This window comes from Ochotona curzoniae, unplaced genomic scaffold (genome assembly GCF_017591425.1).
Source record: "Ochotona curzoniae isolate NIBS_2020 unplaced genomic scaffold, NIBS_Ocur_1.0 contig_523, whole genome shotgun sequence".
NCBI lineage: Eukaryota > Metazoa > Chordata > Mammalia > Lagomorpha > Ochotonidae > Ochotona > Ochotona curzoniae.
In genome coordinates, this window is record NW_024466459.1 from 10,368,890 (window position 1) to 10,390,638 (window position 21,749).

General features: G+C 67.1%; 1 protein-coding gene across 3 annotated transcripts in view; it reads right to left on the reverse strand.

The window, feature by feature from the left end:
• The window catches only part of BAHCC1 (BAH domain and coiled-coil containing 1), a 31,919-nt gene extending 15,457 nt beyond the window's left edge, over positions 1-16,462 (reverse strand). For all 3 annotated transcript variants that reach the window (XM_040989452.1, XM_040989451.1, XM_040989450.1), the window contains exons 1-2: positions 16,318-16,462; positions 4,504-4,683 (exon numbers count right to left, since the gene is read on the reverse strand). In XM_040989452.1, coding sequence (XP_040845386.1) covers positions 4,504-4,683; positions 16,318-16,462 — 325 coding nt within the window. The remainder of the gene's footprint in view (positions 1-4,503; positions 4,684-16,317) is intronic.
• Positions 16,463-21,749: the final 5,287 nt, after the last annotated feature.

Sequence of the window (21,749 nt, forward strand, 5' to 3'; positions counted from 1 at the left end):
CCCACTGCTCCCCTCACGGGGCCCCGGAACGAGGGGCCTGGCTGGACTCCGATGCTGTCCGTCCAACAGGGGCGGGGGCTCCCGAGATGGGGCCAGTGCAGTACGGAACCCAGGCTGGGCTGGCAGGGCAGTGTGCATGGGGCCACGGGCCCAGCTGGAGTGCCTCAAGGGTCAGGGCCTCGCGCCAAGGACAGAGGCTCAAAGGGAGCCCTGAGGGACACTTGGGGCATCAACTCTAGGACTCAGAAGTTGCTGGCCTGCCCCGGAAGTTCCTGGACACGGCCCAGCTTCACAGGCCACCTGCAGGGCGTGTCTTATCACAGGACAAATGGTACAACCCACTTCTTCACGCAGGACCCCTGGTGCCCTGCTCAAGGTGCAGCCAAGGCCTCCACAGAAAACAGCCCACTGGTGGCCAAGTCGGGATGGGGCACCAGTGAATGACGGGCCGGAGCAGGGCCAAGCTGGACCCCTGGTCCAGAATGTCCCAGAGACTCTAGGTGCTCCTCGAGAAGCTGGCCCTGGGCCACATGGAGAACAAGGATGAGAGCGAGAGATCCAGGCCAGACCCAGCTCAGATCCCAGGCCTCAGGAAGAGGTCTCCCCTGGGGGATGTGCCCCAGCTCCTGGGGAGCTGCCCCAAGGCGGGGGACACCACTGCAGTTGCTAGGGTCACAGACTGCTCTTTGTCAGCCCAGGGCCTCGAGGGAAGCTGGGCACCAGTTCTTGCCTGCCCAACACCCCAGGCAAGTGAAGGGAGGAATGGGTGGAAGGCTGGAGGCTCAAGCCTGGGCCTTGGGCTCCTGTAGCCAGTGGACTCCAGACCTGGACTGGGGAAAAGGGTGGGACCACAGGCCCCTGGAAACTGCCCAAGCTCTGGGGGTGTGGCGTGTGATCAGCATGGCGTGCCCAGCGTCTGCTGGCCATGCGCAGGATGGTCCAGGGTGAGGGTGGGAGCAGAGTGGACTCAAGAGGAGCCAACAGGCCACAGAGTGGGCAGCCTCATGCTGGGACAGGCATTCAAGAGACCCTGAGGAGGACTCCCCAGGACGCCCTGTGCCGGAGCCCAGCGTGCAAGTGGCAGTATCCACCACCCTTCCCTGCTCCTAGCACCCAGCCTTCAGCAGCCCTATGAACTCGTTGGAATCCCAGCTAACAGTCTGGGAGAGCAGTGCAGGCTGACTCAACTGCATGGAGTCCTGCACCCACGTGTGAGACTTGAGTGGGGCTCCTGGCCCTGGCCACGGCAGCCATCAGGGGAACAAACCAGCACATGGAAGACTCTGTCTCTCCCTCCAGTTCTTACCAATAAATAGATCTTACAAAGTGCTGCTCTGAGGACTGGCCACCTGTGCTCCGGCCAGGGGGTCCCCAAGGCCTTAGGTCACCCCACAGGCTTGCAGTGCGCTTGTCCACAGCTCATCCCAAGCCACCCCAGCCACAGGGCCAGGCAGGCTCCCCCAGCTACCTCTGGAAGCAAAGCAGTAAACCGCCCAGGAAGCAGGCAGGCCCTGGACAGTCCCCCACAGCCCGGAAAGGGCTTGGTCGAGGCCAGGAGGGAGGGGCTTACTGCCCACTGCAAGGCTCCAGACATGGAAAGCAACAAAACCCAGAACCTGGCACTGCCAGGAGTGACCAAACTGTGACCCTAACACCCTGCACGGTGTGGGGCTTGATGCCAGGGGCCCACACCCCCAGTAGCACGGGTCAGGTACACAGGACAGGCAGCCGTGCCCCGCCTCTGGTCAGCTCCGTCCTCCCAGGAGTGAGGCCAGCAGCTGTCGGAGAGGACAGAGGCCACGGGAACACGGAGGGAAGGGCAGCTTCACCAGGGCCAGAGGCACCTGACACGATTCACCCTGAATCCAAGTGGTGTAGCCTGTGGGTGGGGAGGAGTGAGGCTCTTAGCCCTGGGTGCCTGGCCACCAAGGCCCGGGCCATTGGCGTCCTGTCTACAGCCCCCGGGGTCCCCACTGGCCAGGGCTCAGGCCCTGCCACCTGCATCTCTAGGGGCGTTGACCCCTCGGCGGTTAGGATGGAACCCCACCCTGAGCCGCTGCCACCACGGTGAGTGCTGAAGGGGGAGGGCCTATCCTGCTCCCGCTGGCTCCAAGGGGCAGACAGAAGGGACCAAGGGGTCACTCAGGACTCTTGCCAGCAGCCCCTGTCCCGCTGGAAGATGGCCAGGCCCTGAGGCGGGTGTGGCTGTAACAAGGGCAGGCGGTGTGACAGCCAGCACTGGCATGTGCACCCACAGTCACCCACGGCTCCCCCAGGTGGCAAAGGAGACCACGAGGAGGAGGAGGAAGAGCCCCAGCTGTGGGCCCAGCAACGCCTGCCCTCCCCAGCCCCCCAGGAACAGAATTCCCTTTCAGCATCCCTGTGGGTGGTCTCAGCCAGGCCCAGACCTTGGGGCGGGAGGTGGAGGGGCCCACACCCAGTCCTGACCCCACCCAAGCTGGCCGGACAGTGGGTCACCCCGCCCACTCCACATCGTGTGTGAGCTGGGCAGCCAGACAGGCCCCGCCCCAGGACAGATGTTCCTGGCAGCTTGGCACCCCTCCCTGAACCCTCAGCTGCTGCGGGCAGCTTCCTGGAGGCTACCCTGCACATGGCGAGGGGGTTCTTCGACTGGCCGGGAGGCCCTGCCTGGGCCGGGGTCACTGGGCCTACCCCCGCCAACCAGGGCCCCTGCTCTTGCCCCAAATTTGGGAGGAAGGCAAGCTGGCCTCCTTGGACACCTGCCTTCCTGCGGGCTGTGCGTGGGTGGAGGTGGAGCGGCAGTGGTGGAAGGAAGCTGGGCCAAGAGGGGCCAGGCCTGGGAGGGGGCCGCCCAGGCAGCCCACCATGCCTGCAGCTTCCTCTCAGGCCATGTCGCGTGCCCCCACCCCACCCCACCCTTCCCCCTGCACACACACACAGCCCAGAAGCGGGCGCTGGCACGCGGGAGCCAGCTGGCATCCAGTCAAACTAGCAGCCAGGCACAGTGCCAGGGCAGCCTGCCAGCCTGCCACTTGCGCCGCCCGCCCCCCACCACTGGCCGCACCGCCCGGCTGCACCACGTGGCTGCAGACAGCAGAGGGCGGGGCTGGGGGAGCCCCGCGGAGGGGATCCCAGGCCCAGCAGCCCCACTGGCAGTGGGGGAGGTAAACCAAGACAACTACAAAGTGGACTGAGGGTGAGCGTGCCTGGTTGCCAAGGTTGTGACACCGTCAGGTGGGGCTCGGCCAGGCAGGGCCTTCCCCTAGCTATTGCCGCTGCTGCCTCCCAGCCAAGCTCCAGGTCTGGACTCCACATGGACTGTCCAGGGCCTGTGGGCAAGACTGGGGGCTGAGTCAGGGAGAGCCGTGGTCAGGCCTTGGCATCCCCCACCCCACCCCACCCCTCAGAAGTCCAGGGCTGTGAGGCCCTTGCCCACGGCAGGCAGGCGCCCCAGGGCTGTGAGGAGCTTGCCCACGGCAGGCGGGCACCCCAGGGCTGGAAGGGAAGACAGAAACAGCCAACCGCAGACTCCCGGGGAACGGTGAGCGACCCTGCCAAGGCAGCCACTGGCACCCAGGAAACATGGGCTAGGGACTACCACTCTGTCCATGTACCCCTAGGGGTGGGGGCGGGGCAGGGCTCCAGGGCAATTGGTGCTACCCACCCACAGCCCCCTCCTCGTTAGCAGGAAGCAGGGAAAGGCTATGCCCAAGACAAGCCTAAGGGCCTCAGGGTCCCCGTGCCCTGCAGCCGGGTGACCCCCCCACCCCCCCGCTGCTGCCCCCATGGAACACCTAGGGGCTGGCTGGGGATGGAGGGAACACACCAGCAGAGCTCTGAGGGGTGCAGACGGGTCTAGGCTGGGACCCCACTTTGCACAAGGGGGCACTCCCCCCACCCCGGTTCGGAGGTTCCAGCCCAGGGTGTTTGAACAACAGCCCCTGCCCCGCCCATCACCTGTTGGCCTTGAGGACACAATGCGAGCACCTGTGACTGCCAGCAGTGCTGGAACCCAGGTGGTCATCTCTCTAAGGCGTCCACCAGCAGCACTCAGGGGCTTAGGGCAGCACCAGGTGCCAGGAACAGGATGCCCTGCGTGCCCACTGCCAACTGCAATCACCTCTCCTTGTGCCAGCTGGTAGGGGCCACCAGGTGCTGACCCCCACGGCAGGGAGCCACACCCCAGGGCCTTTCCCTCCTCCTCAGGCCACACAGCCCAGCAGCAGCTTCCTCCTCAGGGTCTGGCAGGCACAGTCCAGCGGCCCAGGGCTGTGCAACCCCAATACCCACTACACACCGAGGCCCATCTGGAACCCCCGCCTGCCGGGTCTGGGGGTGAGGGTGTGGCCCAGCTGTGCGCCACAGTTCCCGGCCTCCCTGGGACTTTTCTGCCTGCCCATCTGGAGTGCACATCTGGCCTTGCCCAGCCTGTCCCATTTCCCACCAACTCCCACCCCATCCCCCGAAGGCAGACAGCCCGCAGGGACTCCCGGATGGGCCCGTGGTCAACCAGCAACTCACCTTCGTGGGGGTGGGAGAACCAGATCTGGGAGGGCGTGGGGTGGGGGCCACGGTAGGCTTGCTCCGGGGGGGACGAGGTGGGGCCGCTGGCGTGCGTGGAGGCCGTGGCGCCCAAGCTGCCGGTGAGGAAGCCGCCCATGAACGAGGACGCCGACGAGCTTCCCATCAGACGGCTGCCAGCTGTGGACATGGGGGGCAGAGTGAGTGGGCAGCCACGGCCCCCCAGCCTGAACCCCTCACACCCCTGGCATGAGCCCCTCGCACCTCCGTGCTGCTCAACCAAGGGCAGCAGCGTGAAAGGCACCACCAGCAACCACCATCGCATCACTGACCACACCGCTGACCAGGCAGGCCGCTGCCAGCGGCCGGCGTGCCATCTCTGCTAGCCATGGTCACCAGTGCATCACTCAGCCACCACCAACCATGACCATCGACTCGCCAAACACTCAGGGCCGCGTGGGCCTCCTCCTCGTAGACAGAGCACCTGACTCCCAGGCCGTGGGGGCGGCCATGCATGGCCCTCAGGTACACATCCCACCCCCGTGGCCTGGGGATACCGCTGGGACCCAGCTCAGCAGGGAAGGGCTGGACCCTCTCCAAGCTGGGACCCTCATGTGCAACTGAGCTAGGGGAGAGACCAAAAAGTGGGGATGGCCACTCAAGCCAAGTGGACCTGCTGCCTGCGTGTCGCCAGAGCTGGCCAGTGACCAGAGTGACCCGAGCTACAGCTGCTCATCCCTCCGTGGGCCCAGCCGGGGCTCTCGTCACCCCTCTCCTTGGTGGCACAGGAGCCTGCCCACTGGCCCGCCGTATGCCCGAAGCCAGCAGCCAAGGCCAGGCCGAGAGCCTCGCAGGGTTGCCATGGTGACCAGCTGTGCACCGTGGGTGGTCTGGGCTGCACCACCAGGGCACCCCTCTCGAAAGCCCAGGACGCTTGCAGGGCAGAGCGGCTGAGAGCCCAGCCCGAGGTGAGTCAGGGCAGCTGTTCCCGCCAGGGAGTCCAGCATTCGGGATTCAGGGGAGAGGCCTCATTCATCCCGGCCCTGGGAGCTTCCCAGACAGGGGGTGACTCAGCAGGGAGGTGGCAAGGCCAGGGAAGCCAGGCAGGGAGGGGCTACCCCAGGGGACTGGCAGCAGCCACTGCGCTGTGCCAGCTCCCAGCCCACCACCGGCTGCGCTGTCCAGCCCGGCCTGTGGGAATGCAGGCCCAAGCGGGGGGCCCTCTCCCGGCCATGGCCAGAGGAAGGGGCCAGAGCGCTGGCCAGGGCCGCCAGTGGGAAGAGGAAGCAGTGGTCCGCTGGTCGGCCGGCGGGCCGGGTGTGGCGCTGGCCCAGCACTCGGGGAAGGCACCCAGGAGCCAGGGACTTTCCAGTTGACAGGCGTCCAGCCAGTGGAGAAGAGCCTGGCCTGGGACGGGAGGGTCGGGAACCCCTGGGGGTCATGCCTGGGGGATGAGCTGGACACAGAGTGAGCCCCACCCGGGCCCGCCCTGTCCCTGGGGCTGCCGCCCACGCCCCTCCCAGGGAAGTCCCGCCTGCCGCCACTCCTCCCGGGGACGCTGGGAAGCAGCCGAGTCCAGGAGAAGGTCTGCAGAAGAGATTTCCCCAACGACCGACCGGCCTGAGAACCCTGCACCTTCTGTGCTCCCACGGGCAGGGCCAAAGGGAGACCGAGGCACAGGGTGGGGGCAGGCCTGAGGCCCAGAGGCACCCCCACGCCAGAGTCCTCACCGTGGGGGTATAAGGTCACAGCTGGCCCTCCGGCCCTCGCCCACAGCACCTGGTGCTTCAGACTCCCCTGCCTGCCTGGATCCACGCCCACTCCTACTGACCTGCGGGACCCTCTGGGGGTATCACTGAGGACCCCTGCTTTGGGGGCTGCCCTACGTTCTGCCTCTCCTGCTGGGAACCGACGAGCAAAGCCACAGGAAGCCCAGGCCACCCCCATGCAGGCAACATGGTGCTATCCTGGGCACAGGCCACACGCCCTCTGCAGCATCCATACACCACACACAGCCATCTCATGCCAAGACCCCGCGAGGCTCCCAAAGCCGCTTGGTTGGCACCTCGGGGGCTGCCAGCTTAGTTCAAGCCCTCAGAGCCCCGGATCCACAGGCCCTGCCAAGGGGGTAGCAGTTCAGTGGGCAGCAGGGGAGGGGTCCACTGGCCCAGGAATCCCCCAGAATGAGCTCACCTGTACCTGCGAGGTTGGGGTGCAGCCCCTGCCCCCAGCCCCAGATGAGACAGTGCAGAGACGGCGTGCACCAGCCAAGCGCAGCCTGGGCCCTGGCCAGGGCAGAGCCACGTGGGTCAAGTCCAGCTGGGAACTGGGCCGAAGGCTCTATCCTCTTGGCAGTGGGCTTGCCCGCTGGGTGCTGTGGTAACCAGAGCCTGGGAACCCCAGGCACGCCCCAGCGCATTCCCCCAACCGGGCGCCGTCAAGACCCCAGGCTGGCAGAACAAAGAGGGCATGAAGCAAGAGGCTGGGTGGGAGCCCCGCCAGTGTGTGCCCTTCCTCCAGAGCTTGCCACCCCACGATAGGTACCTGATGCTGGGACTGGGGGCAGCTCACTGCTGCCCTGGGACAGGCTGTTCTGTGCTGAGTACCAACCCCCAGGGCCTGTAGGCTCTGGAGACAGGCGCTCCAAGGCCACTCAGCTCTGCCCAGGACATCGTGGGGCCCTGGACCAGGTGCTGGTCTGGCTGAGAAAACCTGCGTGGAAGCCGGCATGCCAGGAGGACCATGGCAACCACCCCCCACCAGGGCAACCGGCTCGGCTCAGCAAGTGCAGCCCCCACCCCGGGGGGAGGCCAGGGCCCCAGCGCTCGCCCATAGGTGGTCCGCAGGTGTGGGGCAGCCCAGTGCCACCTGAGGAAGCTCTAGTCCAGGGACTGGGCACAAGGAACTGAGGCTCCTCCCTTGCTCCTGGCCACCTGTTTCCAGGAGACCCTCCCTGGGAGGCCTGGTGTCCGGGAGGGGCCGTGCAGGTACCCCGCTCCACGTGGGGACGCCAGCGCTGGCTCCCACAGCAACAGGCATTTGTTTTGAGTTAAGTGAGCCACGGAGACCTCCCCCTCTGGAAGCTGTGAAATGGGTTGTAAAAAAAAAAAAAAGCCTTGTAGAGAAGTCGGCCGCGGCTCCCGGGAAGCGAGTCCCTTCCCAGGCTGCTCCTGTTGCTTCCGGAAGCCCAGCTGACGGCTGCTGGCACCAGCTCCCTGGCTGCGCGGCTGGTGCGGCTTTCGCCACCCGCGCCAGCTCCCAGCCTCCCTCCCTCTTCCCTCAGCACCAGCTCTGGCTGCAGCCTCCCCAGAAGACGGACACGGGGGCGGCTGGGACCGGACAGCTGGACGCCCAGGCTCGGCAGGGCTGGGGGTGCCCAGAGGGAGCTGAGCAGCAGAGGCGGCGGCAGGAAGTGTCCCAGCCCACCAGGCCCTGCCCACATTCCTCTCATTCCCACGAAGGGGAGGGAGGACACCGCCAGGCCCGCCACTGTGGCTTCCAGCAAGATGCTGACCCGGGGTTGGCCCTGCAAGGAGGGGGCGGGGCTTGGGAGCTGCTGGGGAGGCCCAGACCCCCGGTTCCCCTCCTCACTGGCCCGCCCCTGGCCTTTGTGCCCACTCGGCCCTCGAGAATCCAGGGTGGGGGGTGGCTGGCGGCCTTGCTGGGACCCCACCAACCCCCTCTGTTCCCACAGGCCCGTGGCCCCCATCGGCCCTGCCTGTCCAGCTCTGCCCTCGAGGCCCTTGCTGGACACGGGCAGGCGGCTGCCACTGTGGCCCTGGGGGTGTCTGAGGTGCCTGAGCCCAGCCCTGTCCAGAGCCAGGGCAGGCAGCTGGACAAGCAGAGGGGGTGGGGGGCAGAACAGGAACTGCAGCACGGCAGGAGGGGAGGCCAAGAATGTGGAGCCACAGGGCCTGGCCCAGGGACAAGGGCAGTCTGGGAAGCCCTGCGGCTGGCCCGGGAGAACCTTCCAGAAGACCCCAACATTCCACAGGAAGCACCACTCCAGCCATAAGAAAATTGTGGCCAAATGTGACCAACCAGTGTGGAAACGCTGGCGGCAGTGAGGACAGGACACAGGCAAGCCACCAGCATCCCAGGACTGAGACAAGGCCTGGTTCCCTCGGGTGGGGGCAGCACGTGGGGCCGCTGTAGTCACACACACAGCACACACGCAGGCTGTGGGCGCGTGGGAAGGTGAGGAGCACAGCCAGCACCTCCAGCACCAGGCTGCAGTGCCAGCTTGGTCCAGACATGGGAGGATGGGCACACACTGTGAGCACACACACTTCTCTGGGAAGCGGTGGAGCGGGGCAGCACCCAGGCGGAGGAGCTGGGGGGCAGTGCCTTCACTCTGCCAGCCTTCCCCACCCCACCCAGCACAAGAGGGGGCTTCCTAGGGCCTGGGGAGGGTGGCGGCCACCGGGCTGAGGAAGCAGAGGCAGGTGTGGGTCGGCTGGCTGTGGACCCACCAACCCACGTGTCCAGGCCTGCAGCCCAGGACGGCTCCCTCCACAAATGGCCACAGCCAGTCCCCCAGGGAATGAAGGCCACTTCCGGCCTGGACCGCTGCTGGCCACCGGGCCGCCCCCGCACTATGTCTGGGAACAGGGCTGGTGGGGGTGCGCTGTGACCTGAGGACCAGCAACCACACTGGATCAGGCTCACACTGTCAGGCAGTCGAGAAGGCTGTGTGGCCATGGCAAGGCCAGCCGCAGCAGCCCCTACCACGGGGCTCCTGCTGTGGACACTGCCAGATGGGGGCGGCTCCAGCTACACTGGCCTGGGCTGGGGCAGGCCTGGCTCACTCCCAGCCTCCGTGGACAAGTCCCTTCTCCTGGCTAGCTCCCCGACCCAGAATTCCTCTCCATCCAGTGGCCCTATACTGCATGACTGACAAGGTGTCAGAACTCCCAAGGACATGCATGGGGGCTAGGGGGGAAGGCAGACAATGGGGCAGCCAGAAGCAAGGAGCCGTCCTGCCTCACTCCCCGACCCTGGTCAGCACTGCCCACTGCCAGCCTGCTTGGCTCAGGGCCAGCCTGTCACCACAGGTGTTTCCCACCTAGGGGTGGGGGGGACAGGGCCCAGCAAGAGTGAACCTGGGAATGAGGTAGGTGGGCCGGCCGCTGCAGTGCAGAGCCACCTGTTCCCGCTGGTCTCCAAAGACGGCTCTGGAGAACAAGACCTGAGCTCCCTGAACAGGAGAGGGGCTTCCGGGCCCAGCAGGAGCGCCAGGGACGGACGACCCCATAGCAAGACTGGCAGCTCCGCCAGGCCATGTCCTGTGAGCCACTCCCTGGCAGCCAGGCTAACAAGTGATCTGACTGAGGAAGGAGGGCATGGGGAGGGTCCAGTCTCACGTGTCCAGAGCAGAGGACCAGTGGCTGCCATGAGCCTTGAACCCGAGCCAGGCCTCACAGCAGGCTGTAGGGGCTGGGTCCCAGGGTGTGGCCACACATGGGCAGGGGCAGCTGTGCCTGTGCTTGAGACAGCTCCCAGAAGCCCTCCGCGCCCTCAGCCCCAAGTGAGGACGGGCCTCCTCCAAGGAGCAGCCCTGCAGGAGCCGAGGCCTGAGAGCCCCTGACACACACACCGTGGCTCCCTTCTGCTCCATGACCGCAGCTGGGCTAGGGCAAAGAGCAGAGGACAGGGCGGGGAGGGGGACCCCTGGGAAGCCAGGCTGCCCACAGAGGAGGGAACCTGCAGGGAGGGGGCCGCCAGGGACACCCCAACCACCAGCGGGTCAGGGCCCAGAGCGCCACCTGGACAGTCCAGGCCTGGGGAGCTCAGTGTGGCCCTGCTCCTGCCCGGCTTTGCCACCACCCCGGCCGGAGCCCTGCGCTGGCTCCACACATCTTGGGGGCTTTTCAGGATTCATCTATGGATATGTTGCGATTTAATTTAGATTTAATTCTAACATTAATTTAAAGTAAATTAAAAGGTTATTTTTAGGATACCCAAAGGGTTGTAAAAAGCTCAAAAAAGTGCCCGGTTTCCAGGCAGACTGTCCACAGGTGCCCATGCAGTGACTGGCTGGACACGGCTGTACAGATCCAGCATGTCCTAGGGGGGTCACAGTCGGGCCCCACCTCCTCCTCTGGCTCAGGACGAGGCAGCTGTGCACACCTACCCCACCGTGGACCCCATGGCCTGTGGCTGTGTGCGGCTTTCACCAGAGGGCCTGGGGGACAGCTCAGCTCTGACACCTCCAGACCCTGCAGGGGACCCAAGTCCTCCCTGCCCCCACCCCCAGTCATGGTGGCTCTGCCCCTTCCCAGCTCAGCTCTGCCCACCTCTTGCCAGCAGGGCGGCGGTGACCTGCAGGACAGCATCAGGGCCTCCCACATCAACAGGCATGCACGGGCCACCCCATCCTGGCCCCACCTGGGGTATGAGCATACAAGACCCCCCCTCGCCACTGCCATCTCATAGGAAAGGGAACCCAGATGGGGTGGGATGCCTGAGGGTCCCAGACAGCCCTATGACTACACAAAGGTGCAGAGTTAGGCCAGGGGCCATGCTCTGGGGGAGGGGCCATGGACTCCTGAGTGGGGGACCCTGAAGGGGCACGACCCCGGGTGCCTCCAGAGCTGAGGCCCAGCTCAGTATCCAGGGACTCCAACAATGGCAGGGTCACCAGGTCTGCAGCAGCTACTGGGAGAGAGTGCTGAATGGGCTGCAGTGTTGCAGTCCACATGGTCGGGTCAGCAGAGCCTGCAACTGGTCCCAGGACAGGTCAGTGGCTTCACTGAGGGAGAGGGGCTGAGCCCACTCCCTCGGGCAGGCAGCCGGTGGCTGAAGGGCAAGGCAGGTGGCAAGAAGCGGAGGTGGGCAGGTGCTTCCTGGGCAGAGGAGCTGTCTTGGGGGGCCAGCCGTGGGCCCCAGGGTCCATGCAAGCAGGGTTGAAAGGAAGACCCCCGTAATACTGACGGGCCCAGGAGAGGGGCCCAGCTCAGCCATCCACAGCACGAGACCCCACGGGACAGTCCCCCACCCAGGGGTCTCTGGCACCACTGCTCCCAGACTAGGGGTGCCGTGTCCAGCCTGGCCAGGGACCCGACCCCTGAGCCTCGGTAGAAGTTGAGGGGAAGTCCCTGAAGCGCCACAGAGGGCTAAGCAGCTTCTCCCCGCTGAGCCCTGCTGACTGTTCTCATGGGGCACCCCAAGGAGGCGTCACACATTCACCTCCACTGCCCTCCCCGCCCCCCAACAGCTTCTCCCTGCACAGGGGTGGGGAGGGCCACTTACAGCCCCAAGGGCACATGGGGAACAGTGACACCCCCAGCCGGTTGTCCCCCAGACTCTGCACTGGTTGCAGGGTGAACGTGGGAGAAGGCCGGGGCGGGAGACCAGCCCCCTCTCCACGCAGGCCGCATTAGCTGCCCCTCTGCTGCTCACAGACCAGCCCCAGTCACCCCCACCCAGGGTCAGGCTGTGGCCGCCTGGCACCCACCTCAGGGCCAGGCCTGGGTGTGGGCCCCCCACCGCTGCCGCCACCACCTCTGAGCCCACACCCACCAGCCCGTGTTCCTCAGGCAGCAGGGCCGGCAGGGCCGTGGGAGGCGGGAATATTATATATTACCACAAACAGGGGCAGCCCACTGACAAATAGGCCTGCGTGATCTAAACGGTATATTATCCCATAAAAACGTCAACGGGCAGCACCGCCCGGTCGAGGCCCTTCACCAGACTGAGGGGTGCCGGAGTCCTGCCTGGGGGTGCCAGTCACACCAGGGCTGTGCCGAGAGCCAGGCCGGGCACAGGGAGGAGCGGGAAGCCCCCAGGGCCCTGTGGCCCCTGGCTGTGCATTCACAAAGCAGTCATTCCCACCAACCAGCCCGGCTGGGGCTACTGAGTTAGGGTTAGCTGGGGGACACACACGATGCTGGGGGGCTCCCCTCATCAGGGCCTGCACTCAGATACCCAGGGCAGAGAGCAGCCAGGCCCTTCACCGAGGAAGGACACTGGGGATCTGGCTTGGGGGGCAGTGATGGACAGAGGGACAGATGGGGCCCAGCTCAGACTCCGGAGCAGACCGGGGGCATTCTGGGAACAGGAGTCTTCCACAAGGCAAGGGGCTCGTGGGGGGCTCCTGTCTCAGGAACAGACCTGGGGAGAAAAGAGGGGGTTTTCCTGTACCCCCACGCCAGGTCAAGGACGAACCCCAGGGCTGTGGGCGACTCCCGAGTGGGCCTTGGTCAGCAAGGAGGCTCCGCCTGGGTGGGCAGACCCGGAAGGACCCCGGGCACGGGGTCCTCACTGCTGCCCCCTGTGGGCCCCACCCCAAGGCAAGGCCGAGGGCTGTGTGCACACGCGGGCAGTTACTTAGCTCGCAGCCTGCGCAGCTGACATATGCAAGTTGACAGTGAACATCCTATCAAGTTGCTGGAGTGTATCTTGATTGTTAAAACACACTGGGTAAGGTGCACCGTCATTCATCAAATTAAAACAGGCCGGCCTCACACGCTCCCCTCCTGCCTGCCCGGACCGGCCCCCCGACAGCCGCCTCCACCTGCCTCGTGGGGCAGACCCTCGCTGCCAGGGGCTCTCGCCTCGCGCCCCTCCTCTCCGCCCCAGGCCGGGGCTAGCCCACTAATCGCCAAGAAGTGACAAATGCCAGAAGCCCCACCAATTAAATTTAAACTCATGCAAAGCCCAGTGGCTAGTAAATTATTATTTTTATTAGCTTGAACCAAGTTCCCGTAAGAGAGAAAGTCAACTCGCTCCCATGAATGGCTCTCGGATAATTTATTTAACTCGGTGCGCCTTGCCAAAGCCTGGAATATTTTTAGCTCGTTCTGTTGTTGGATTTGGCTTTTTTATGTGTGTTTCGGAGGGGTATTTTTAGCTTCACCCGTGTTATTCTAACAGCCTCCTCTCCGTCCTGTCCTGCCTGTGCGGGCTGTTGAACGCCGGCTCCGGCGAGGGGGGCCCTGGCGGCGTCTGGGGTGCGCGCGGGCACACAGGGCCGCTCCCTGGCGCGGCACCGCCTAACGTGCCGGGGCTGCCACGTGACCCGGGTACTCTTTCCTATAGAAACCAGCGCCCGCAGCAGAGGCCCGTCAGCCATGGTGGCAGCACCAGGCCCACACCGGGCGCAGCCTTTGATGTGTGGCTCCCCCACTCACTCTGGCGCAGGGTGGGCATGGCCCTGGCACTGGGCAAGTTGTACTTTCACACCTACTTAGTGCGGGTAACTGCTGCACAGGGCAGGCTGCCTCATGGAGCTAATGAGCTATTTACGAAAATGCATCTTTCCCCACCACCAGCAGCAAAAAAACAATCCCACTGGGGAGTTTGAGGGGGCATTTCCACACCAGGAAATCCTTCCCCCTCTGAGGGGTCGGGTAGCCTGGTCCGCCAGGGGTTAAGGTTAGGCCCAGACAGCAGGCCTTGGGGGACACTCGAGGACGGGGAAGGGCAGCGAGCCATCCCCTGAGCTGGACGGCAGGGCACTTGGCGGGGCCCCGGGGACACCCCAGGAGCACCGGAAGAGGAGGAGGGGCCGGGCCACCTCCAGATCAAGCCCCAAGGCTCACAGCTTAGCCTCCCAACCGGAGAGGGATCTGACGCTGCCAAACATCTCCCAGCACCTTCTGCCCACAAGGTTACTGGCACGACGCTGTGCCATCACCATCGAGCCCGTCAGCTGGGGGAGCAAGCCGGCGGCAGGCAGGCACGTGCTGGCTGCGAAGGGTGGCAGGGGCGGCCACCAGGAGTCCCTCGGCCCTGGGAGCCGGATCCCGGTGCCGCGCCGCGCTGGCTGGCACAGGGGAAGCACCACTGCCCAGTCCGCTTTGAGTCCAGGCCGTCCCTGGGCATGGGAACAAAGTTGGTACATGGGCCATTTGGAGAGCCACACACAAGACACATAGAGCAAACAAAAGCCCTTCGCTTCATCCACTCCTTTCCTTCACTAAACCGTGCGCGGGTGTGGACGGCTATCCGGGTCCCAACACAGCACCTGGGGTCCTTCCCAGCCCGCTGAGCTCCCAGCTTCTCAGAACACAATAGGGCTCCCGCGTCCCCAGAGCCCAGTGGGGCCTCCAGGGACGGGGGCACGTGGCCCTGAAGCCCCCTCCAGCGCCCCCCAGTCCCCTCTGCATGGGGGCCAGCCAGCTGCAGGGTCAGCAAGCAGCCAGGCGGGACGCAGGCCTGCACGCCTTCACACAACCCTCATGGCCAAAACCACGTGGCCACACTCAGAGCAAGGAAGACAAAGGCCCAGGGGGCGACCCCCTGCCCCAGTGCTGCCTGGAAACGCGGGCTCAGGGGACCTGGGCGGGCAGCAGTGACCCCACCTGCTGCGGGGGGCTGCTCAGGAGGCCAGTGACCCACCCCCTGGACGAGCTCCTTCCCCGCCCCCAACCCGCAGCCTCAGCCGCTCCACCCCCACAGGGCCAGGGCAGCGCGCTGGGGAAGTGTCCCCGCGGCCACCGCCTGCCCACAGAGCGGCGGCTGGGGGAGGGGAGTCGCCCCCGGCGAGGCAGGAAAGACACACTTAATAACCGCAGGGCCGGCGGGAGAGATATTTTTAAGTCACCGCCAGCTCAGGCCAGTACTTTCTCGCCAGTTATAAATCTGAAGAGGAGAGAGCGAAGGGACACCCAAGGACGGGGACTCGGCCGGCCTGCTCCCACACTCCTTGCCCGCACCCCGGGGCCCGCGCCGTGTCCAGGGCGGCTCCCGCACAGGGTTTCCCTGCTACCCCGGTGCCCTCCGCGGTAATCCACGCACTAATTGTAATCCCGTTAAAGCAGATACAATTTTATTAGGATTCACAGTTCATCAAGCTAGCAATAAGAACTGCTACTGCCAAACTGGAAAAGAGAAAATTAAAAAAAAAAAGGGGGGGGGGACAAACAAGGTTTCCCATGCTTGGGGCGAATTGTGAGCAGGAAGCAAGCCACAGCGGCCGCTCAGGGCAGCCCCTCGCGCACGTCCTGGCCGTCCCTGCACCCCAAAGCCACCTCGTACCCCAAAGCTCTGCACAGCACGTGCAGCCCCTGTGCGAGGCCGGCGCCGGGCGCTCCGAGAGCGCAAACTCGCCTGCACCGAACGGGAGCAGGCCCGGTGCAGGGCCAGTGCAGGACCGGTACAGCGCGGGTGCAGGCCCGGTGCAGGGCCAGTGCAGGACCGGTGCAGTGGGAGCAGGCCCGGTGCAGGGCCGGTGCAGGGACAGTGCAGGGCCGGTGCAGGGACAGTGCAGGGCCGGCGGGCCTCCAGGCTGCGCCTGGCCGGCGCGGGATGCCAGAGGCGCCTGTGAAAGCAGCCGCATCCCCAACAAACCCTTTCTCGCCCTGACACTTCGGGGCTTTATATAGAAACAGATTTGCTCGTCTCACACCCGCAGTCCCCACGACCGCCCGCCGGCGCATGCCTCCCTAATCCGCCAGGCCTGGCCCCCTCCCCCGGGCACAAGGGGCGTTCTGTTCCCGCAGAAAGCGCCTCCTTGTCCGGCACCCGAACGTCTTAAGGAGGTGAATGCAAAAAGAAGGGGGAAAAAAAAGTCGGTTTCGGCGGAATTCAGTTCTTCTGCAGGAAGCGGCGGGGAAGGCGACACGGAGGCCCGGGGCTTTATTTTTAGCCTGCTCCGGCTGCCCCTGAGACCCCGGGGAGACCCCGGGAGAGGCCGCTCCAACCCGGCAGGAGCAGGGCGAGAGGGACGCAGCGGGGCGCGCCTGGCAGGACGCGGGGCGCTCGGCGCGGGGCGGGAAGCGAAACCGAAGCCGGCGCGCCGCGCTCCAAGCAGCCGCGGGGCCGGAGCCGCGCCGACACCCGGACCTTCCCAGCTCGCGGCCGGGCACTGACCTGTGTGCGAAGCCATGGGCAGCGGCGACGGGAAGTACTTCCCCGGCTGGAAGTGCGCCGGGGGCTGCGCGGCCGCTCCGCGGTGTCCCAGGCTGCCGCGGTCCGACAGGAGATGCTGCGGCGGCGCGAAGTCGCGGCCATCCATGCCGGGCCCCGGCCCCGACCCGCCGCCGCCTCCTCCCCGGAGCAGCGCGGCCGGGGCCCGGGGGCGGCTCGGTGTGCGGGCGGCGCGCGGGGGGCGTCCGGGGGCGGCGGCGGGCCGCTCAGCACGCGGGCGGGCTGGGGTCCTCGGCGGGCGGCCGCGCACCGAGCGGGCAGCCGCCGGGAGGGTCCATGGTCCCTGCGGAGGCAAGCACAGGAGACTCGGTGACTCGGGGGGCTCGGCGCGCCCCGGGGTCCCCGCCCCATCCCCCGCCCGCGGGCCGGGCCCGGGGCTCGGAGCGCCCGGTGCATGTGCGCGCCGCCCGGCGCTGGGGGGCCTTGTGCGCACGCACCGTCCGAGCCACGCGGGGCCCCGAGGGGCCGAGCAAGCCCGGCCGCGCCGCTGCCCCTCCGCGTCCCTCTGCCCAGGGCGCCCTGGCGAAGAAGCTGCAGGCTCTGCTGGGCGACAGGAGCCCCGATGTGCGAAGCCATCACGCACACTCGCGCGCACACACTCACACCCTCTCCCCTCCCCCGCTGCCCAGAGGTGTCTCGGAGGAAAAGGCCTGGGGGCCACGCTCGCCCCCCGCATGCCGAGGTCCAGCCTTTTACTGCGCTCTGCTTAACCCAAGAACCATGCTAATTAAGCAAGTAATTTTATTGATTGCAACTTAAAGAGGTTTTTTTTTTATAACCTTCCTTTTCTCCCTTCTCCCATCCCCCCCCCATGCGTCTTTCGGCCCATTCCTTTGAACCCGCCGCCCCCCACCGCAGGGGCCGGCCCGCTGCCCACCCCCACTCCGGGCCAGGACGAGGGCCGGCTGCCCACAGCCCCGGACCAGCAGCATCACCTGAGCCCGCCACGCCGCAGTGCCCGGCCCGCTGTCCCCACGCCGGAGCTTCCTGGAGAGGCTCAACAATCACCCCGCCCCCCAAGCAAATTCGCCCCAACCTTCCTCTGCGAAGTGGGAGCTTGCTGGGAGGGGGGGCACTCCGAGAGTCAGGAATTACGCTCTCCCCACCGCCCCGAGAGGCCACGGGGGCTGACGGGCATCTCTCCCGTGGCCAGCGCCGCGTGGCCTGGACGCTCAGGCACCGCGGACCCAGTGCCTGCAGTCCTCGCCCGGGCCCCCAACAGGGCTGCCCGCGAGGGACCCTCGCCCCACCGGCGTCCCCTGGAAGGTGGAGCTGGGCCCGGCTCGGTGCGGGCGCCCAGCGCGATGGCCAGGATGGCCAGCGGCACCCACGCCAACCCCCGCCCTGCGGGAAGCTCCTGGGGAGCCCCTCCAAGCCCAGGCGGCCAGGCGCGTGTCCCCGGGAGCTTCGCCCAGGACCTCGCCGCGCTTCCCTGCGCCCTGACACGGCGACGGAGACGCTTCCGCTCCGTGACCACCACGTTAAATTGCTCCGCGTTACGCTCCGGGTCCTACAACGTCTTACTTGCAGGCTGTTTTGTGTCTGATTTAATCTATAACCGAAAACATAAAGTATTAAGTGAATACATATTTGCTCAACCGATAAGCTTTTTTAATATTTATCCGGAGAGCTTTTTGCATTGTAAATAAACGGGCCTACACAGAGTCCCCTTTGTCTCGAGGCTGCATACAAAGGGGTTTGGGGCTCCCTTTGCTCTGGGGATGCAACTCTCCCGGATCCTACAAACAGCGCCGCTCGCAGCCGCTCGGGCCTGCAGCGCTCCAGGCCGCCAGGGCCCGGCGGGGGCTGCCCAGGTCGGCGGCCGGCGCGGCGCAGACAAAGGCGGGAGGAAGGGGAGGGCGCCCGGGAGGCCGGGGCTTCAAAGGCGCCGAGGGCCGCGAGCTGCCGGGGCTCCGGCGGCCTCCGAGGGGAGTCCGGGCCGCGCCGCTTTTGTTCCCAGCGCCTGGATTTCTTCCTGGCTTTGTTAGTTTTTCCGCCCAAAGGAGACGTCTAAGTGGCCCAGAAAGCGCCAGGCGCTGGAGATTCTTGGGACGCGGGCTCTGCGGCTCCCGCGGTCATCTCCCGCCCCCTGCGGGCCGCCCCAGCCGGCCGCCGGCCCCGGGCACCCGCCGGGCCTTCACGAGCAGCGGGCACGGCTGTGGCCCTGCCCAGCCAGCCGCGATCCTCCGGGACCTTCCTTTGTGCTCGCCCTCGCCCGAGCGCAGGCTGCGCCCCGCGTCTCCGCGCCGCCCCCCGGTGCTTGGAACACCAGAGCAGAACGCGCGGCCACGGCGCCCAGGCTGCCCGGAGTCCCGCAGGCCCCGGAGCTGCGGCGTCGCCACCCGCCGCGCGCCGGCCGCACAGAGCCCCCCACCCCGGCGCGCCCCGCGCGCAGCCCCGGGCAAGGCCGGCCGGCGCCAGGATGCGCAGCGAGCGCGCAGCGGGCAGAGGCCCGCGCCGGCCCCAGAGCCGCCCAGGGGCGCGGGCCAGAAGGGCCGGCCTCTCCCGGGGCGCGACCCCCCAGCCCCGGCCTCTCCCGGGGCGCGACCCCCGCCCTCCTCCGCGGCCCGAGGCGCGCTGGCCGCCGGAGCTGCCCCGGGCCGGCTTTGTTCCCAGCGTTCCCGTCCCGCGACTCCACTCGCCTGCGTCGCCCAAGCGCAGGCCCCTCCGACCGAGCTGCCGGCCGAGCCCGAGGCAGGCGCGCACCGGGGCTCGCGCACCGGGCGCCGCCGCGGAACCCGCTCCCTGCGAAACCGGGCAGCGGAACGGAGCCGCGGCGCAGGCTGGGGAAGGGCATTGCGCCCCGAAAACGGGCCACTACGCTGGCCCCGCTCGGCTCCCGCTGCCTGCCCCCCCCCTCACTCCTCGGCAAAAAAAAGAAACAAAATGTTCTCAAACGTTCGAACGCGAGTTAGGCTGTGCGAAGCGAAAGCCCAACCCTCCCCTCGCAGCCTGGCTCGGGGCGGACGACCCGGGCCGGTTCCCGGCGCGCGGAGCGAGGGGTTCGCCCGCCGTCCCCCGGGACCTGGGCGCGCCCGGACCCCGCCGGCAGCAGCGCGGCTCGCGGGGACGCAGCCCGGCCGGCCCCGGCCTCTCTCCATTCTTTATTTTTAATGCCGGGTGTCGCTCGAGACAACGAGCGCTCCAACAGGACGCATGACGGGGTGGGGGTGGGGGGCATCGCCAACCGATCGATACACATTTTCAAGAAAAAAAATCGCTCATTTATAGTCCATCTTTTTTTTAAAGCCCTTGATATAATAACGGAAAAAAAAATTTTAAGGGAACATAGCTATTTCTTAACATCACAATCCTGAATTTCACTTGCTTAAAAAAAATTGTAAATCCCCAAAACCAAAATTTAAAAAGAAAATGAGATCATAAAAATTAAAAAAAAAAATGAAAGCAATTTGAGTTACTTACTGGAGGCTGTTTCCCGGACAATTGAATGCAATACAAAGGGCCCAGAAAATGTGACTTTGTTTTGTATTCCTATCGGTACTTGCGGTGTGCTGACTGTTGCACCGTAAGCGCGCCGCGGCGGCGGAGGCGACTCGAGCCCGCCCGTCCGGGGCCGCGCGCAAACCTGCAGCCCGGCGCGGCCGGCCACGGGCCCCGCATACTAATCAGCTCGCGCCGCTCGGCCCCGCGCAGCCCGCGCGCTCATTGGCCGCGCCGCGCTGGGCGCCCGGGCGCTCGTGCCGCTCGCTCGGCGTAAACAGGCCTCGCCATAGGCGGGCGCGCGGCCAGCCAGCTGCCAATCAGCCCGCCGCGGGGCGACTCCCGGGCCCGGTGGCGCCGAATTCAAGCCGCGCCACTGCGCAGCTGCTCTGCGCACCTCGGTGCGGGGCCGGCGCGGGGCGGGGGCGCGCGCGCGCCCGGGCCCTGCCCGAGTCCGGCGCGCTGACCGTCCCGTGGCGGGCGCACGCTCCCCCGGACGGGGCGCACGCTCCCCCGGACGCGGCGCACGCCCGAGTTTTGTTTTTTGGGGATCCCTCTGGCAGGTGGCGGGAGCGGGCAGGGCTCCCCTCCCAGCGCCCCCCCGGGCGGCCCCGGCTGCGCCCCGGGGCGCGGGCTTCTGGCCGGCCGCTGCCCCACGGCCCCGCGGACCGCCCCGCGCGCAGCGGCTCGCGCGTCGCCGGCCGTGGGCTCGCAGACCGTCCGGCCCGCCCGCTCCCGCCCCGCAGGCTTCAGGAGAGGGCTGTCGTCTCCGGCGGCACCTGCGTACGAGGCGGCGGTAGAAACGCGCGTGGCCTTCCCCCACGCCGCGCTCCTGCACGCTGCGCCTCCCGGTCCTCCGGACGGGCAGCGCGCGACGCGGACGGGCTGCGGACTGTGGCTCGGAAGCGGGCGTCCGCTCCTCCGCGGCGCCGGGCCCGGCAGGTCCAGCCGGGGGGGCGATCGGGGCCGGATTCCCATTCCCCGTTGTCCTGGCGAGGAAGTCCAACCAGGCAGAAGCCCAGCGACGCCCGGCCCACGCGTGGCCTCGCTCGGGCGGGGACACGATGGAGTTAAGCCGGCGGCCCCACCTCCCGCTCCCGCGGGGCCGCGCGCATTGGTGGGCGCGGAGCCAGGGCGCTGTCAGTCACCGGGTGTAAACAAGGCGCTGATTGGCCGCTGTCCAGTCCGCACTGGGCCTCGCGAAAAAAGCAATTACTGGCTCCGCGGTTTCAAGGCGGCCCGGGGCCGCTCGATGAAAGGAGATAAGCTGGGACGGTTTCGAGGGTCCCCGCGGGCCGACCCTGGGCAGCCCGGGAGCCGAGGTGCGGCGGAGAGCCCCGCGGATCAAAGGACTCGGGAGAGGACGGGGGAAGCGGGCGGAGGCTCCGGGACCCGGGCTGGGGGGCCTCCGCGACGCGCCGGGCTCGCAGGTAAGCGCCGGAGCTCCGCGGCCTCCCCGGCCCGGCAAGGGGCGCAGGCCCCGGGTGCGCGTGCTGCGCCCCGATCCTGACTCGGCGGGATCCCAGCGAGCGCCCGGAGATCCGATTAGTGCGCGGCTCTTCCTTACGCCCCGGCGATTGGATTAGGCCCGGGCGCGGTGGCGGGCAGGCCGGCGGAGCGCACGGCTCGCGCTGTGCGCTCGGGGAGCGGCGGCGGCCCCGCGGCGCGTCGGAGGAGCCGGGTTTCTGCCCGCTTCCGACGCACGCCGCGCCGACCCCGCTCGGGAGAAACCGCGCGCGCTCCGTCCCGGGCCCTTCGCTTTCCCTTCCCCCAAAGCCGCTGGGAGGTAGACGAGGGCGTGCAGGTTTCGAGGGGGCGTGTGCGCCAGGACCCCCGCGTGGGCTCCGGTCGGTCCCTGCTTTCCGCGGGGAACCCTGCCTTCCACCCCCACTCGCGCTGCTCCCTGCCCGTGGGTCCGGCTGCGTGTGCCCTCC